The sequence below is a fragment of the Cherax quadricarinatus genome, chromosome 17 (assembly GCF_038502225.1).
Source record: "Cherax quadricarinatus isolate ZL_2023a chromosome 17, ASM3850222v1, whole genome shotgun sequence".
Lineage (NCBI taxonomy): Eukaryota > Metazoa > Arthropoda > Malacostraca > Decapoda > Parastacidae > Cherax > Cherax quadricarinatus.
In genome coordinates, this window is record NC_091308.1 from 19963495 (window position 1) to 19981409 (window position 17915).

General features: G+C 39.9%; 1 protein-coding gene across 1 annotated transcript in view; it reads left to right on the forward strand.

Moving 5' to 3' along the window:
- Positions 1–17915, forward strand: part of LOC128686277 (oxysterol-binding protein-related protein 11) — a 121629-nt gene that overhangs the window by 38061 nt on the left and 65653 nt on the right. Inside the window, exons 3-4 of the mRNA XM_070086001.1 lie at positions 1265–1474; positions 2209–2404. Of these exons, the coding sequence (XP_069942102.1) occupies positions 1265–1474; positions 2209–2404 (406 nt within the window). The remainder of the gene's footprint in view (positions 1–1264; positions 1475–2208; positions 2405–17915) is intronic.

A 17915-nucleotide genomic window follows, 5' to 3' on the forward strand; every position in this document is an offset into this window, starting at 1 on the left:
AAAAAAACGATCAGAGTTTTTTTTTTCTCATTACGCAATGTGTGCTGCAGGATTTTTTTTATGTGGTGCACACTGACCACACAGACCCATTCTCTCACATGTGGGCCTACCAGCTTTCTCCCACTTGATTTGAAGCCGCTAGAATTATTGAGTATATATACGTCAGAAACATTGGCTCGTAAGACACTTTTATACGTCGAAAACAGTCAAAGGGTTAAACCAAAAACATGGTTGCAGTTTTTTCTCGTGCGCTGCATGCTGCAGGATTTTTTTTATATGGTGCACACTTATCACATAGACCCATTCTTTCATATCTAGGATCAGATTTACTTCTCACAGCTTATCTGAGTGAGATGACCTCATGGCATAGTACTATGGCACTGATAGTAACCTCAACTATGGCACTGACATGACCTCAAAGCCGTAGTACTATGGCTGAATGGAGTGATATCTAAACTGTTGTATCTAAGTGCCTCTGCAAAGACAGTGATTATTTGTAAATGATGGTGAAAGTGTTTTTCTTTTTTGGGTCATGCTACCTCAGTGGGGTATGACTAGTTCATTAAAAAAAAAAAAGTATTGTATGGCCATACTTATTGATTTGTGGGATTCCTTGTATGTGGTTGTCATTCATCCAACATTTGCACTGATAGGCAAGCCATGAACTGATTTAATTAGTGATCTCTTTTTTTTTTTTTCAGAGGCTTGGCACTCCTAAATTAAAAACTAACCCTAAATTAAAAACTAAATAAAAAGTGAAGTATCATACTGCGAAGATGTGATTTCTGAACTGCAAATTGAACCCAAATCTGAAACAAAATTTGTTATGGGGATATATTTTTATTATTATTATTATTATTATTATTATTATTATTATTATTATTATTATTATTATTACAGCCTCTCCTCACTTAGCAACATACTCGTTTATCAATGACTCTGACTTAGGACGGGCTCTCTGACCAGTAGGCATACCTAAATAATGTATATTAGAGCTGATTCCTCTATTCTGTTTATTACAATATACAGTACACTGCTGTATAAACATTTAAAAATATACTAAAATGTTATAAATGGTGCAGAGATGACACTAAAACAATATCAAAGATGGTTGACACAAATCCACTACCAGTGAATTCGTTTACTGATGTGGTCTTAGGAACGGAACTCTGTCGTTAAGTGAGGAGACGCTATATTACTATATATATTATCCTGTAGATTTGTATGGATAACATTAACAAATTTGAGTTACATTAATTTTCAGAGTGAAAGCGACAAACATGAAAGAGCTCGTGGCAGCATCCAGTTGGCAGGAGCTGTTATTTCTCCAAGTGATGAAGATTCATATACCTTCACTGTATCTCCAGCTGCAGGGGAATCTTACAAGTTACGAGCCACTGACACGAGGGACCGGCAGATGTGGCTCAATCGACTACGAGTTGTAGCCGAGATGCATACACGGGCTATTGCTCATGTATGTATTTTGGCTTGATTCTTTATAGATTAATTTTTCTTAAATATTGTCTTAAGTATTGTAGGCATATTTAAAGGAGTCTTCTTAAAGTCAGGTATATTATACAGTACAGTGAAATTTTTTTTTAATTTTTTTTATAAGCCCCAAGGTTTGAAAGATTCATTGTATACTCAGATTTTTTATGGTGCAAAAATTTGACTTTTTATGTCAAAGATCATGTACCTTGATTAGTGATTTTTCAGAATTGCAGTAAAATATACAGAAAATGGCTCTTCCATCTTGTAATGTGTGAAATGTTGTTTAGTGAACTAGGGAGCCCCAGGACAGTGTGGCTATTTGTCAACAGTTGTTTTAAGGTGACTATATAGCTTAATCTTGAAAAGTACCCTATTCAAGCACTAGATATTAAATATTTTATGTAGAAGCTAAAACTTAGCAAGCCAATCAAATGTATATGCAGGGATATATTTTACTGAGCTGCATGTTTGGCTGTATCATTATTTTTAATAGATTTTTCTGTTACTGGGCAATTAATACTGTATGATCAGATCGTAAAGGTATGTTAAAAGCTTAATTTTATCAGACTGAAATGGTGGGATACTCACTTATTTTAATTTTGTTTATGTAATAGAATAATTAGAATTGTTACTATACTGAAGACTATTTTTCAGTTATATTTAGAGGGAAGGATTTCAATGTTCAGTATAAAGATATTGATAATTTTTTTTTTCAAGAATCATCCGCCACTGGCTCCTCGAGAGCACCGTACACCAGGGAGTAATAATAGCAGCAGTACACACCAAGTTACTTCACCCCCATCCATGGGACTAGCTGTCTTGGATGCCTTCACGCAGGTTGCTGAGGTGTTGGAGGAAGCTCGCAGACAGCACTCTGCACTTGTAACCGCCATTGAAGACATGCCTTCTTATGGTACTGTGGATGCTGTTTAACTGTGTTAAAATATATTTAAATTTTAAAATGAGAAATAGTTGAATAGAAAAATCATTTACACATAAGACTCTTGTACACTGATAAGATGCATTAATGCAGTTATGACATTTACATCTAGTTAGATAACAAACCATGCTACTTATGACATAAGTAACATTATCAGAGTGGAGAGTAAATATCTTTGATTTGAGTTACTGCATCGATTGTGTTCTTGTTCATAAACATGCATGTCTCCTTCGACCAGAGATTAGTGTTTGTGAATATTTCACCTGTTTTGCGAATTCTAAACATTGCATGTAGTTCCTTTGGGCTAGGATGCCAATAAAATGGCACTGTAATCTGTTTGTTGATATTAATAAAGAAGTGCTCAGTGGTACATATAAATGCCGTAACATCATTACCTTCTGGCTATTTGAATAAAGAATGAAAAAATAAATAGCATGAAGTATAATAGGATGATCACTTAAAAGCTTGAAGTACAGTATACTACAGAGTGATATGCAAGCATTTAAAAGTGTTGCATGTATATGACATCACATAGTGCAATTTCTAGTAAATGCAGTTGTGAGGATGTATCCAAATTTAATAGCGGGCTACAAAAAACTTGATAATGCACATTGTAAATATAAAAAACAATATTAGGTAACATATAAAACTTGGGTAATACTCTCCATCAATTTTCACAATCTGCTCATGGAGCCATGAATGTTGCTCCCAACTCCCAGGTTCTCCAAGCTCTTTGGATGCCTCAAGTAACAACTGAAAGTCCATCTGTTTAGATAAACTGCTGTAATTTTTACCTAGTAAACTATTAAAATAGCAGTTTTGCAAATTTGGAAGTGTGAGGAATGTTAGTGTTTTTTTTTTCCCCTATAATCTGAACTATAGTATCAGCATGCTTCTGGCAAGACAGGGATAAAGTGAATGATTGTGAAAATGTTTCTTCTTTTTTGGGTCACCCCCCACCTCGGTGGGAGATGCCTGGTGTGTTAAAATAAAATCTTAAAAGTAGTGTGAAGGACTTGAGAATGTTAATGTCAAAGAATCTTACCTTCAAGGATCATAACAGTGTCACTATCACATCTGCTATGAAAATGGTAGGATGTATAATGAGAACCTTCAATACAAGGGATGCCAAGCCAGTGATGATCCTTTTTAAATCACTTGTTCTCTCTAGGCTGGAATACTGCTGTACACTAACATCTCCATTCAAGGCAGGAGAAATCACAGATCAAGGAAATGTACAGAGAACCTTTACTGCGCATATAAGTTCTGTCAAACACCTTAATTACTGGGAACGCTTGGAATCACTTGACCTGTACTCACTGGAGTACAGGCGAGAGAAATACATCATAATCTAGACCTGGAAAATAATAGAGACTGGTCCCAAATCTGTACAAAGAAATCACTCCCTACAAAAGCAAGAGACTGGGCAGATGGTGCAATATACCCCCAGTGAAAAGTAGGGCCACCATTAGTACACTAAGAGTACACCAGGCATGAGGGGGAATTACCAATAGACCCTTGGCTGCCTTTGAGAGGGAGTTGGACAAATACCTAAAGTCAGTACCCGATCAGCCAGGCTGTGGTTCATACATTGGACTGTGTATGGCCAGTAGTAACAGCTTGGTTGATCAGGCCCTTTTTTATCAGGAGGCCTGGTCAAAGACTAGGCTGTGGGGGCATTGACTCCCGGAACACCCTCCAGGTAGACTCCAGGTAGGAGCACTAATTTTCATAGGGCACCGATTTTCAGAAACATGTCCTAAGTGTTGTGAGAGGGTTTACTGTAGAGTAATAATTTATACCCTATATGACAATTATTAATCCTTATGATGTACACATTGCAAGGTATAACACTTTAATCTTAATGTGTACCAACATAATAAAATACATCATCCATGGTACTCTTCTTAATAATGTCACCTCATAGGTTTCCACATAATTAAGAATAAGGGTAAAATAAAAAAAAAAAGAGGAGGCTTATAGAAAGAGAGAGGATTGGTTACTTCCCAGTATCATGATTTACCACTGATTAGGCTGATGTCTGAAGTATGAATAGCCAAGCTTCATCAATTTTCAGGTGTGCTGGGTCATCAGTGGAATTTCCCAGTGAGCACTGAGTCTCAGATGAATTTACTTTTTATATTCCAAAGGCTTTCTTGAGATTAGAAGTTAGTGAAAAATATTATATGTAATGGACATTTTAAGGTAAAAATTATCCTAATGAGTTTAAGAGATTGCAGATAAGTAATGCTGTAGATATCTAAGGATGTCACTTCAGGTTATTTCAGATAAGAGACAATCTTAAGTATTTACTGGATAGCCAGGTTTGTAGTCTGTGGGTCCACACCATGGCCGAGCTCTGGGAGTAGACTCTTGAAACTCATCAGAGGTATATTTTTTTTCCTAACTCACATTCACAAAAATATGTAGGTTTTTACAGTGTTTCAGCAGCACACACATGTTCCTTTCCTTACTGTATTACCTGTACCTGTGTTCATAATTCAGTTGAGACATGGCAGTTCCTGTTTCATTTTCTCTTCACTGAATGTGCAACTCATTCTCACTACAAGTGACAGTCATGCAGATTTGAAGGTTTCCTGGTTACACTAAGGTTGCCAAATGTGTCATGGTCATTTATTTTAATTTGCTTATTTTTGGTTAGCTATATGTTTTATAGGTTTGTGTAACTTAACCAAATATGAACCATCTGAACCTAACCTAAAATAAAAGAAACGGTATTTATAAGTTTGGAGGCATTGTTTGGTTATTGATGCTACCTCAAAGAAAACTTAATGTAAAGTGAAGTTAGGCTGAAATGTTAGGGGAGTTATTATGGGTGCTCTGACTATATATCTCCTACCAGTGGAAGGAGGTATGTTATCACACTAATATAGCAGTGTTCTGTTGTCTTCTCTCATATACAGTATTTCTTTTATTTTAATTTTTCTTGTCTTTTCACAGATGATACAATCCTGTAAGCTTTGCCATGTGTTGTATTAAACTCCTTTTTCATTTTTCTCATATCTTTCTCCTGACAATTTTGTTTTAATATTTTCAAAGTGAAACAAAAGCTGAAGGGGGGTGGGAGAGTTTTAGTGGGGAGAAATGAATGGGATTAGGTCAGGGGTTTCAAATAGAGCTAAATAAGGAGTAGCAATAATGTTGAAGGGTAAGTTATAGCAAGAAAAGAAGGAATATAAATGTATAAATTCAAGGATTATGTGGAGTAAAATAAGGGTTGGCTGTGAAAAGTGGGCTATAGTAACCATTTATGCACCTGGAGAAGAGAGAAGTATAGAGGAGAGAGAGAGAGATTTTGGGAAATGTTGAGTGAGTGCATGGGGAGTTTTGAACCAAGTGAGAGAGTACTTGTGGTTGGGGATCTCAATGTTAACTGGGTAAAAATGTTGTGGAGGGAGTAGTAGATAAATTTGGGGTGCCAGGGGTAAATGAAAATGGGGAGCCTTTAATTGAGCTATGTGTAGAAAGAGGTTTGGTAATGAGTAATACATATTTTATGAAAAAGAGGATAAATAAGTATACAAGGTATGATATAGCACGTAATGTAAGTAGTTTGTTAGATTATGTGTTGGTCGATAAAAGGTTGATGGATAGGCTTCAGGATGTACATGTTTGTAGAGGGGCAACTGATATATTGGATCATTGTTTAGTTGTAGCTACAGTTAGAGTAAGAGGTATATGGGATGAAAGGAAAATGGCAACAGCAAGTAAGAGAGAGGTGAGTGTATAAACTAAGGGAGGAGGAAGTTAGGGTGGATATATTAGCAACTATTGGCAGAAAGGTGGGCTGGTGCAAGTATGAGTAGTGGGGGGGGGGGGAGAATTGAAGAGGGTTGGAATAGTTTTAAAAATGCAGCATTAGAATGTGGGGCAGAAGTTGTAGCAATAGGAGGGTGGGTGCAGGAGGAAAGAGGAGTGATTGGTGGAATGATGAAGTAAAGGGTGTGATAAAAGAGAAAAGGGTAGCTTATGAAAGGTTTTTACAAAGCAGAAGTGTTATAAGAAGAGCAGAGTATATAGAGAGTAAAAGAAAGGTGAACAGAGTGGTGAGAGAGTATAAAAGGAGAGCAGATGATAGAGTGGGAGAGGCACTATCAAGAAATTTTGATGAAAATAAGAAAAACTTTTGGAGTGAGATAAACAAGTTAAGAAAGCCTAGGGAGAAAATGGATTTGTCAGTCAAAAACAGAGTAGGAGAGTTAATAGATGGGGAGCTGGAGGTATTGGGTAGATAGCGGGAATATTTTGAGGAACTTTTAAATGTCGATGAAGAAAGGGAGGTGATAATTTCATGCACTGGCCAGGGAGGTATAACATATTTTAGGAGTGAAGAAGAGGAAGATGTGAGTGTGGGGGAGGTGTGTGATGCATTACGTAGAATGAAAGGGGGTAAAGCAGCTGGAATTAACAGTATCATTATAGAAATGTTAAAAGCAGGGGGAGATATAGTGTTGGATTGGTTGGTATTTTTGTTTAATAAATGTTTGAGAGAGGGGAAGGTACCTAGGGATTGGCAGAGAGCATGTATAGTTCCTTTATATAAAGTAAGTAAAGTTTACTTCTTTGTAAAGGTTACAATGTGTAATTGCAATTTTGATTTGCTGAGTACAGGGATAGCCACTATCATGCCGAGGCATTTTGGGCAGACTAATCCTAATACTACATAGTAAATAATTAAAACTAGATAAGATAATAGTACATAGTAACTACAGTGGACCTTCAGGTAATGATTTTAATCCGTTCCAGAGAGTTTGTCCTTAACCAATTTTATCGTTAGCCGAATTAATTTTCCCCATAAGATATAATGGAAATCCAATTAATCCGTTCCAGACACCCAAAAGTATTAAATTTTGTTTTTTTCACATGAAATATTCATTTTCCTACACAGAAAACAATGATACATGAAGAATAAATATTACATGAAGAATAAAAACATTAAGAATAAATGACACTTACCTTTATTGAAGACTTATTGATGAGTGATGAGACAGGAGGAGGGGAGATGATGGAGGTGTATAAGGACTTTAGGTAGCAAGTCCTTTTCCAGGGTTACTTCCCTTCTTTGTTTTTTAATGCCACTGGGAAGAACTTGCCGGTCACTGGACCTCTGTCGCACCAAAAATCTCTCCATAAAGGTCTGTTTCTGGCATTCCTTTAAGATTTCTCTAAAATGGGACACAACATTGACATTGTAAAAGTCACCAGAACGGCTTGCAATAGCTGTCAGGGTGATGCATCCATAAAGGCTTGCACCTTTGTCCACATTGTACAAATGTCCTTAATTGTTGAAGAAGGCAACTTCCTCCATCTCTCTCTCCCCTCCTCTGAAGCAATTTCCTCAGCTGTGGTCTCTTACTGTTGCAGATGCTCTTGCAGCTCATCAGTGGTTAGCTCTTTATCGTCGTCCTCCACCAACTCTTCCACATGCTTGCCACTAACCCCATGGACTTCCCCAATGACACAATAGATTCCACAACTGGTATAGGCTCCTCAGGGTTAACCCCAAACCCATCAAAATCCCTCTCTTGTACACATTGTGGCCACAATTTTTTCCAAGCAGAGTTCAAAGTCCTGCAAGTCACTCCCTCCCAAGCCTTACCTATAAGGTTTATGCATTTGAGGATACTGAAGTGATCTTTCCAAAACTCTCTTAGGGTCAGTTCAGTGTCTGAGGTCACTTCAAAGCACTTTTGCAACACTGCTTTGGTGTACAGTTTTTTGAAATTTGAAATGACCTGTTGATCCATGGGCTGGAGGAGAGGAGCCATGTTAGTTGGCAAAAACCTGACTTTTATGAATCTCATAATCCCCACAATTCGCTCTTGCAAGACTGCAGGATGAGCAGGAGCATTGTCTAATACCAGGAGGCACTTGACGTTCAATTTATTTTCCAGGAGGTATTTTTTTCACAGTGGGGCCAAACACATGATAAAACAAATCATAGAAAATGTCCCTAGTGACCCATGCCTTACTGTTTGCCTTCCACATCACACACAAATTAGCCTTGATGACACTGTTTTTCTTGAAGACTCTGAGAGTTTCAGAGTGACACACGAGTAAAGGCTTCACTTTGCAATCCCCACTAGCATTACTACAAAACATGAGAGTTAGCCTGTCTTTCATAGGCTTGTGTCCTGGGAGTGCCTTTTCATCCTGAGTAGTGTAGATCCTGTTTGGCATTTTCTTCCAAAACAGGCCTGTTTCGTCACAATTGAACACTTGTTGGGGTTTTAATTTTTCAGTGTATGTACTCCCTAAAGTCCTGCACATATTTTTCAGCCTTTTTTGGTCACAACTGGAAGCCTCACCATGCCTTATCACACTGTGTATGCCACTACGATTCTTAAATCTCTCAAACCAACCTTTGCTTGCCTTAAATTCACTAACATCACCACTAGTTCCAGGCATTTTCTTAATGAGATCCGCATGCAACTGCCTTGCCTTTTCACATGTGATTGACTGTGAAACACTATCTCCTGATAATTGTTTGTTGCTGATCCACACCAATAACAGTCTCTCCACATCTTTGAGTACAGTGGACCCCCGCATAACGATATTAATCCGTTCCTGAGAGCTCATTGTTATGCGAAATTATCGTTATGCGAATGAATTTTCCCCATAAGAAATAATGGAAATCAAGTTAATCCGTGCAAGACACCCAAAAGTATGAAAAAAAAAATTTTACCACATGAAATATACATTTTCCTACACACAAAGAGAAGGATACATGCACAATAGTAGAGTAGTACATGCACAATATATATTGTGCATGTACTACTCTACTAAATGAAGAATAAATGACACTTACCTTTATTGAAGATGCAGCAATGACTGATGAGACACTGTGTCCTGGGAGTGCCTTTTCCTCCTGAGTACTGTAGGTCCTGTTTGGCATTTTCTTCCAGAACAGGCCTTATCACAATGTGTATGCCACTATGATTCTTAAATCTCTCAAACCAACCTTTGCTGGCTTTAAATTCACCAATATGAGCACTAGTTCCAGGCGTTTTTCCCTGTTCACCTGGGTGTTAGTCGACTGGTGTGGGTTGCATCCTGGGAGACAAGATTAAGGACCCCAATGGAAATAAGTTAGGTGCATAGCACAGCAGCAGGCGCAGTGCTACAGCGCGACATTGCCACAGCAGCAGCAGCAGCAGCTGACGGTGCTACAGCAGCAGCACGCAGCAGCTGCATGCTACAGCAGCAGCAGCGGAGCTGTACTGGGTGCTACAGCGGCAGCAGCAGCTGACAGTGCTACAGCAGCAGGCAGGCTGACGGTGTCGGCAGGCGCTGACGGTGGCTACAGCAGGCGGCAGACGGTGCTACAGCAGCAGCAGGCGGTGCTACAGCATTTGCAGCGGCAGCTGGGTGGTACAGCAGCAGCAGCAGACGGTGCTACAGCAGCAGCAGGCGCGGCAGGTGCTACAGCAGCAGAAGCAGCTGACGGTGCTGCAGCAGCAGCTGACAGTGCTACAGCAGCAGGCTGACAGTGCTACAGCAGCAGCAGACGATGCTACAGCGGCACGGCATCGCAGCAGGCGGTACTACGCGCAGCAGCAGCAGGCTGGCGGTGGTAGAGAGCAGCAGCGGCGCTGACGGTGACCTACAGCAGCAGCAGCTGACAGTGCTACAGGCAGACGGCAGCTGACGCTGCAGCAGCAGGCTGACAGTGCCGGCGGCAGCTGGACAGTGCTGCAGCAGGCAGCAGACGATGCTAGCAGGCAGCAGGCGGTACGACAGCAGGCGAGGCTACAGCAGCAGCAGCAGCGGCGGCTGGCGGTTGACAGCAGCAGGCAGCTGGCGGTGCTACAGCAGCGCGGCGGCTGACGGTGCTACGCGGCGGCAACGGTAGCAGCAGGCTGACAGGTGCTACAGCAGGCAGCTGGACAGTGCTACAGCAGCGGCAGGCGATGCTACAGCGGCAGCAGACGGTACTACAGCAGCAGGCGGCTGACGGTGGCTACAGCAGCAGCAGCAGGCTGGCTGGTGGTGCTAGCAGCAGCGGCAGGCGGCTGACGGTGCTACAGCGCAGCGGCGGCTGCACGGTGCACACAGCAGGCGATGGCTGCAGCGGGCGGCTGGTGCAACGGCGGGACGATGCTACAGCAGCAGCAGACGGTACTACAGCAGCAGCAGCAGCAGACGGTACTACAGCAGCAGCAGCAGCTGACGGTGGTACAGCAACAGCAGCAGCAGCAGCTGATGGTGGTACAGCAGCAGTAGCAGCTGACGGTGCTACAGCAGCTGACAGTGCTACAGCAGCAGCAGCATCAGCAGTTGACCATGGTACCACAGTATTTCGATAATATTTCTCACCCTTTTTACCACAGGGTTGGCACTAGAAGCTTTCTTGGGGCCCATGGTCACTTATTTTGCAGATAAAATCACCAAAAACGCTGTAATAATACGAAATGTTACGATTGTATGCTTGGATGTTACCGCGGAGGCTGGCTTGTAAACAATGCCACCGGCGGAACATGTGAGGCTGGCTCAGGCCGCACATTAGACGCGTCTCGGACGAATAGTGTTGAGCGGGTTTTTTAGCGGTATGCGAAGCAAAATCTTAGCAATAAAATGTATCGGTATGCGAATTTAACGTTATGTGATGCCAACGGTATGTGGGGGTCCACTGTATTTGCGATCTCTGTTTTGTAAGCATACTTGTACCTTTCGCAACAACAGCTTCCCTGATTGCCTTTCTGTTGGCCAAGATAGTAGCGATGGTTGATTGGGGTTTGTTGTACAACCGGGCCAGCTCGGAGGCACGCACTCCACTTTCATACTTTGCGATTATCTATTTCTTCAATTCGATGATCTTTCTCACCCTTTTTACCACAGGGTTGACACTAGAAGCTTTCTTTGTGCTCATGGTGGCTTATTTAGCAGTTACAAGCACTAAAAACAATGGAATAATACAAAATGCATCGAATGTATGAGTGGAACCGTCCGCACTGGCTTGTAAACAATGGCACACTAGCTGAAGGCAGGGCAGCTGAGGCACTCAGGCTGGACGGACAGGTGGATGTGTTTGGGACGAATGTCCCTAACCGAGTTTTTCATCGTTGGCCGAGCCAATTTTTTTATGCAAAGACGCATCAGTATCCAATTTTATCGCTAGCCGATGTCATCATTACCCAAGGGTCCACTGTATACTTAAAACTAGACAAGAAGAAGTGGTTAACTGTTTTACAATCTTATTTAAAATTAATACAAATGAGAGGTAGTAAGGTGGGGAAGGGTTCGGTAAAATAATCTTGAAATTGCAAACAAAATCTACCTTATAAGTAATGGTTCAGGTGGTAATATTTTTGGATTGGCAGAATTAAAAGTCAGGAGGTCACATAATAAAACTAATTAGCAGATGTTTTGATTGATTTGGTTAATATTGAGAGATAAGATGATTTTATGGATTGGCAGAATTAAGAGCCTAGAGGTCATGTAATAAAGCTAGTTAGCAGATGTTTTGGTTGATTTGGTTAATATTTAGAGATAAGATGATTTTTTATTATAGTCCTAAATTTATAAGTTGTCAGGGGATCCTTGACCTTTTCCGGTAGCGAGTTTCAGCTCTTCGGGCCCTTTATGTGCATAGCGTTCTTGCATAGTGAGAGACTTACTCGAGGGATGTCAAAAAGTGCCTTGTGCTTTGTATTGTGACTGTTCATTCTGTTGTAACTGTCAAAGAGTAGTTTTAGGAGAGGGTTTACAGTGGAGTTTAATGTTCTGTATATGTAATAGGCACAATAATATGAGTGTATGTCTTGTATGTTTACCAAGTTGAGTCTTCTGAAAAGTGGTGGGGTGTGCTGTCTAGCACAGGAGCTGGTTATCACCCGTGCAGCAGCTTTTTGTTGGATTATTAAGGGTCTTAGGTGGTTGGCTGTGGTTGAGCCCCAGGCACAAATACCATAGGTGAGGTAAGGATATACAGTGGGCCCCCGCATACCGTTGGCGTCACATAACGTTAAATCCGCATACCGATACATTTTATCACTAAAATTTTGCCTCGCATAGCGCTAAAAAACTCGCTCGACGCTATTCGTCCGAGACGCGTCTATGTGAGGCCTGAGCCAGCCTCACATGTTCCGCCGATGGCATTGTTTACAAGCCAGCCTCCGCGGTAACATCCAAGCATACAATCGGAACATTTCGTATTATAACAGCGTTTTTGGTGATTTTATCTGCAAAATAAGTGACCATGGGCCCCAAGAAAGCTTCTAGTGCCAACCCTGTGGTAAAAAGGGTGAGAAATATTATCGAAATACTGTGGTACCATGGTCAACTGCTGATGCTGCTGCTGCTGTAGCACTGTCAGCTGCTGCTGCTGCTGCTGCTGTAGCACCATCAGCTGCTGCTGCTGCTGTATCACCATCAGCTGCTGCTGCTGTAGCACTGTCTGCTGCTGCTGCAGCACTGTCAGCTGCTGCTGTAGCACTGTCAGCTGCTGCTGCTGCTGCTGTAGCACTGTCAGCTGCTGCTGCTGCTGTAGCACTGTCAGCTGCTGCTGCTGCTGCACTGTCAGCTGCTGCTGCTGCTGCACTGTCAGCTGCTGCTGCTGCACTGTCAGCTGCTGCTGCTGCTGTAGCACTGTCAGCTGCTGCTGCTGCTGCACTGTCTGCTGCTGTACCACTGTCAGCTGCTACTGCTGCTGTAGCACCATCTGCTGCTGCTGTAGTACTGTCAGCTGCTGCTGCTGCTGTAGCACTGTCAACTGCTGCTGCTGCTGTACCACCGTCAGCTGCTGCTGCTGCTGCTGTAGTACCGTCTGCTGCTGCTGTAGCACCATCTGCTGCTGCTGTAGCACTGTCAGCTGCTGCTGTAGCACTGTCAGCTGCTGCTGCTGCTGCTGTAGCACCGTTGTTGGTGTGGCTTATTGAGAATACCAAGAAACAATTAACCCCAGAGGGTTAGCCACCCAGGATAACCCAAAAAGTCAGTGTCATCGAAGACTGTCTAACTTATTTCCATTGGGGTCCTTAATCTTGTCTCCCAGGATGCAACCCACACCAGTCGACTAACACCCAGGTGAACAGGGAAAAATGCCTGGAACTAGTGCTCATATTGGTGAATTTAAAGCCAGCAAAGGTTGGTTTGAGACATTTAAGAATCATAGTGGCATACACAGTGTGATAAGGCCTATTCTGGAAGAAAATGCCAAACAGGACCTACAGTACTCAAGAGGAAAAGGCACTCCCAGGACACAGTGTCTCATCAGTCATTGCTGCATCTTCAATAAAGGTAAGTGTCATTTATTCTTCATTTAGTAGAGTAGTACATGCACAATATATATTGTGCATGTACTACTCTACTATTGTGCATGTATCCTTCTCTTTGTGTGTAGGAAAATGTATATTTCATGTGGTAAAATTTTTTTTTCATACTTTTGGGTGTCTTGCACGGATTAATTTGATTTCCATTATTTCTTATGGGGAAAATTCATTCGCATAACGATAATTTCGCATAACAATGAGCTCTCAGGAACGGATTAATATCGTTATGCGGGGGTCCACTGTATTAGAGAGTGGTACAAGGTAAGGAGAGTCATTTGTGGTACATAGTATCGTATCTTGGAAAGGATTCCTACTGATTTGGAAATTTTCTTGGCTGTGTGATGGATATGGGACTGAAATTTACTGAGCATACAAGTAAAAGTGTTCGGTAGGATTATTATTGAAAGAATTAGAGGTAAGACAGAGAGTAGGATTGTAGATGAGCAAGGAGGCTTTAGATTGGGAAGAGGATGTTTTGATTAAGTGTTTACATTGAAGCATATATAAGAACATAAGAAAGGAGGAACACTGCAGCAGGCCTGTTGGCCCATACTAGGCAGGTCCTTTACAATTCATCCCACTAACAAACATTTGACCATTATTTAGATAAAGGTAGGGAAGTTTTCATTGCATTTATGGATTTAGAAAAGGCATATGATAGTGGGTAAGGAAGCAGTTTGGCAGATGTTGCAACTATATGGAATAGGTATTGCTTACTAAAATTAATAATTATCATTTTTACTATAATTTCAATTTACTCTTAACATTTTTGACATTTAATAACCATTACTTGTCTAATTACCTTTACCTGTTTTAATACCACATTTACTACCTTAGAGTACTCTTAATTACCTTGTGCTGCCATATAACCTCTAGTATAACTACCAGTGCAATATTGAATGAAATAAACATTACTTTTTCACTTTTTTGTAATCATTATTACTTACTAAAATTTTATTAAACACCATATTTACTACCAGTCAATTTTACTTTTGTACATTAAACATTATTTTATACTTCCCATAACATTTTGTTGCCAAATTTTCAAGTTTGTATATTCAACTCCAACCTTTATATTATCCTTTGTACCTGTGTACCTGTCTACCATCTTACTATCATATTATAACCAAGACATTACCCTTGTTATTTTTTACTATTATTCTTTTGGTACTTTAATTGTGAATTATATTTTGTCAATTTAAATCTAGTTATACTCCTGATCTTGTCAACAACCTATACCAGACTCTAGTGCAATTGCAAGTACCATTTCAATTTGTATTTTTATATTATAAGTTTATATTATAATTCCTACTCTAAGATTGTTTTCATATCTTAGTGACTATATTGTGTGTGCAATTAGTGTATATTTCAATTATATTATTGTTCAAGGCCCTTAACTATCTTTTGCTAACTAGTACCAACTACCTCATATATTTTTTTTTCTACTTTTTTTATTCTTTTGCTACCTTAACTTGTATATTTTATCTTGTCAATTTAAATCTAGTTATACTCTAATTCTTGTAAACAACTTATATAACACCTTAGTGCAATTACAATTGAGAGTCTTGTGCCTTTTTTATATTATTAGATTAAACTCAGTTGTACTATAGTCAATACCAAATTCATTATATTAGACCATATTGCAATTACTAGTGAGAGACTGGTGCTATTTTTAATTTGTATTGTTATATTATTAGATTAAATCTAGTTGTACTATAGCTCATTCTAGCTCAAAACATAGACTCCACAAAAGTCATTATATTAGACCTTAGTGCAATTATTTGATTACCACTTTATTGTTCACCACAACTTATATTAGTCCCTTTTATATTATAATTTTATATTATAATTCTAACTTTAAAGAATTACCTTTAAAGTACTACCTACTATCATATTCCCAAGCTCCATTATTTGATCATCACTTTATTTGTTCACCACAAATTATTTTAGTCCCTTTTATATTGTCTCCTTTATTTTAGCTTTAAAAAACTACCTTAGCTCATTATTTTTACATTTGTTAAATAATTCAGGTGCTATTTTTTTAGCTTTAGAATATTTACTTTGTTTTATACTTAATTCTAACTATAGATTCACTACAAATCTTATGATTACAAGCATTGATCCTGATACCAACCTCTTATTTAATGACTTAAATGATTCAAACAGTTACTGTAATTACTACACAGCAGAACAATCAAAGGCACTTCTCAGAGCCAACAACAACATAACTATCTTTAACTACAATATCAGATCTTTAAGCAAGCATTACGATGACCTCCTAGCATTACTAAATTCCTTGCATGCCAATATGTCCATCATTACACTAACTGAAACCTGGCTAAAGCCTGATACTACAGATGTCTATGCCATTCCTGGTTACACAGCCATACACAACTGTAGGCCAGACCAACAAGGGGGTGGCACAGCTATATACTACTCAGACCAACTAGAATGTATCACTAATACTTGCACAAGGGATGAACATGGGGAATATATAATAGCTAAATTCAAATCCAAATACCTACAAAAACCTCTCACAGTGATAAACATCTACAGAGTTCCACAATCAAACATTAGCCAATTTAGTCAAAACCTAGGAAGTATGATAACTGATGCACGCATGAACAAAGATCACTTACTACTCTCAGGTGACTTCAATATAAATCTCCTGCAAGACCAGGACCCACACGTTACTGAATTCACAAACACAATGAGTAACTGCATGTTGCTACCAACAGTAACAAAACCTACAAGAGTTACGGAGACTAGTGTTTCCCTACTTGACCACATCTGGACCAACACCATATCCCCTTTAAAATCAGGCATAATTACAGATAATACCACAGACCACTACCCTACTTTCCTCATAACAACTCTTGGTAAAATACCCCAAGACACTACTAAAGTCACCTTCAGACTTCACAATGAGGCAGCCATTAATAACTTCACAACAGCAGTAACAAACATTGACTGGCACACTGAGCTAGAAATCTATACAGATATTGACGAATGTTTTAATAATTTTCTAAAAAAGACCCAATACCTCTATAACAAGCACTGCCCTAAAAAAACTAAACAGATGACAGCTAAGAGACTGAACAGTCCCTGGCTAACACCCAGCATTCTCAAATCCATAAATACAAAACACCGATATGAAAAACAGTACAGAATGGGTCACATAACCAGAGACCAAACAAAACGTTACTCGTCAATCCTAACCAGCCTGATAAGAAGGGCAAAAAAACTGTATTATGAGAACAGATTATCCAACTTACGAGGTGATATAAAAAAGACCTGGAAGACCCTATCAGAAATTCTGGGAACAAAAAAGATATCACGAAATAGCGAAATAAAATTAGCAAAATCAGATGAACCCCAACTCCCACCAACAGAAACAGCAAACAGACTCAATGATTTCTTCTCCACTATAGGACAAAACCTTGCCAATAAAATCCCAAGCTCAGATACCCCACCAAATGACTACCTCACTGGCAACTACCCGAACACACTGTTCCTAGCTCCGACTAACCCATACGAAGTCTCCCTTATTATCAACGCACTAAAAAACAAGGCAGGAGATTTAAATACCTTACCACCCTTTATATACAAAAAAGTGTCACAAGTACTATCACCAATCATTGCAACACTCTTTAACAAATCCATTGAATCCTCCACCTTCCCTACAGCTCTCAAAATAGCAAGGGTCACCCCGATCCATAAAGGAGGAGACCAAACAGAGTTGAATAACTATAGGCCAATATCCAATTTACACCCTCTCTCAAAAATCTTCGAAAAATTAATTCATAAACGAATCTACTCCTACCTCATCTCCCAAAACATTCTCAACCCCTGCCAATTTGGATTCAGGCCTAATAAAAATACTAATGATGCTATTATACACATGCTAGAACATATATACACTGCAATAGAGAAAAAAGAAGTCCCACTGGGGATCTTCATTGACTTACGTAAAGCTTTTGATACAGTTGACCATGACTTGCTCCACGTAAAATTGTCACACTATGGTATTAGAGGGCACTCCCTCAACTACCTCAAGTCATACCTCAGCAACAGAAGCCAATATGTGTATGCAAATGGGGCAAGCTCTTCCGCTCAACCAATTACAGTTGGTGTCCCACAGGGAAGTGTCCTTGGCCCTCTTCTCTTTCTCCTATACATAAATGACCTACCAA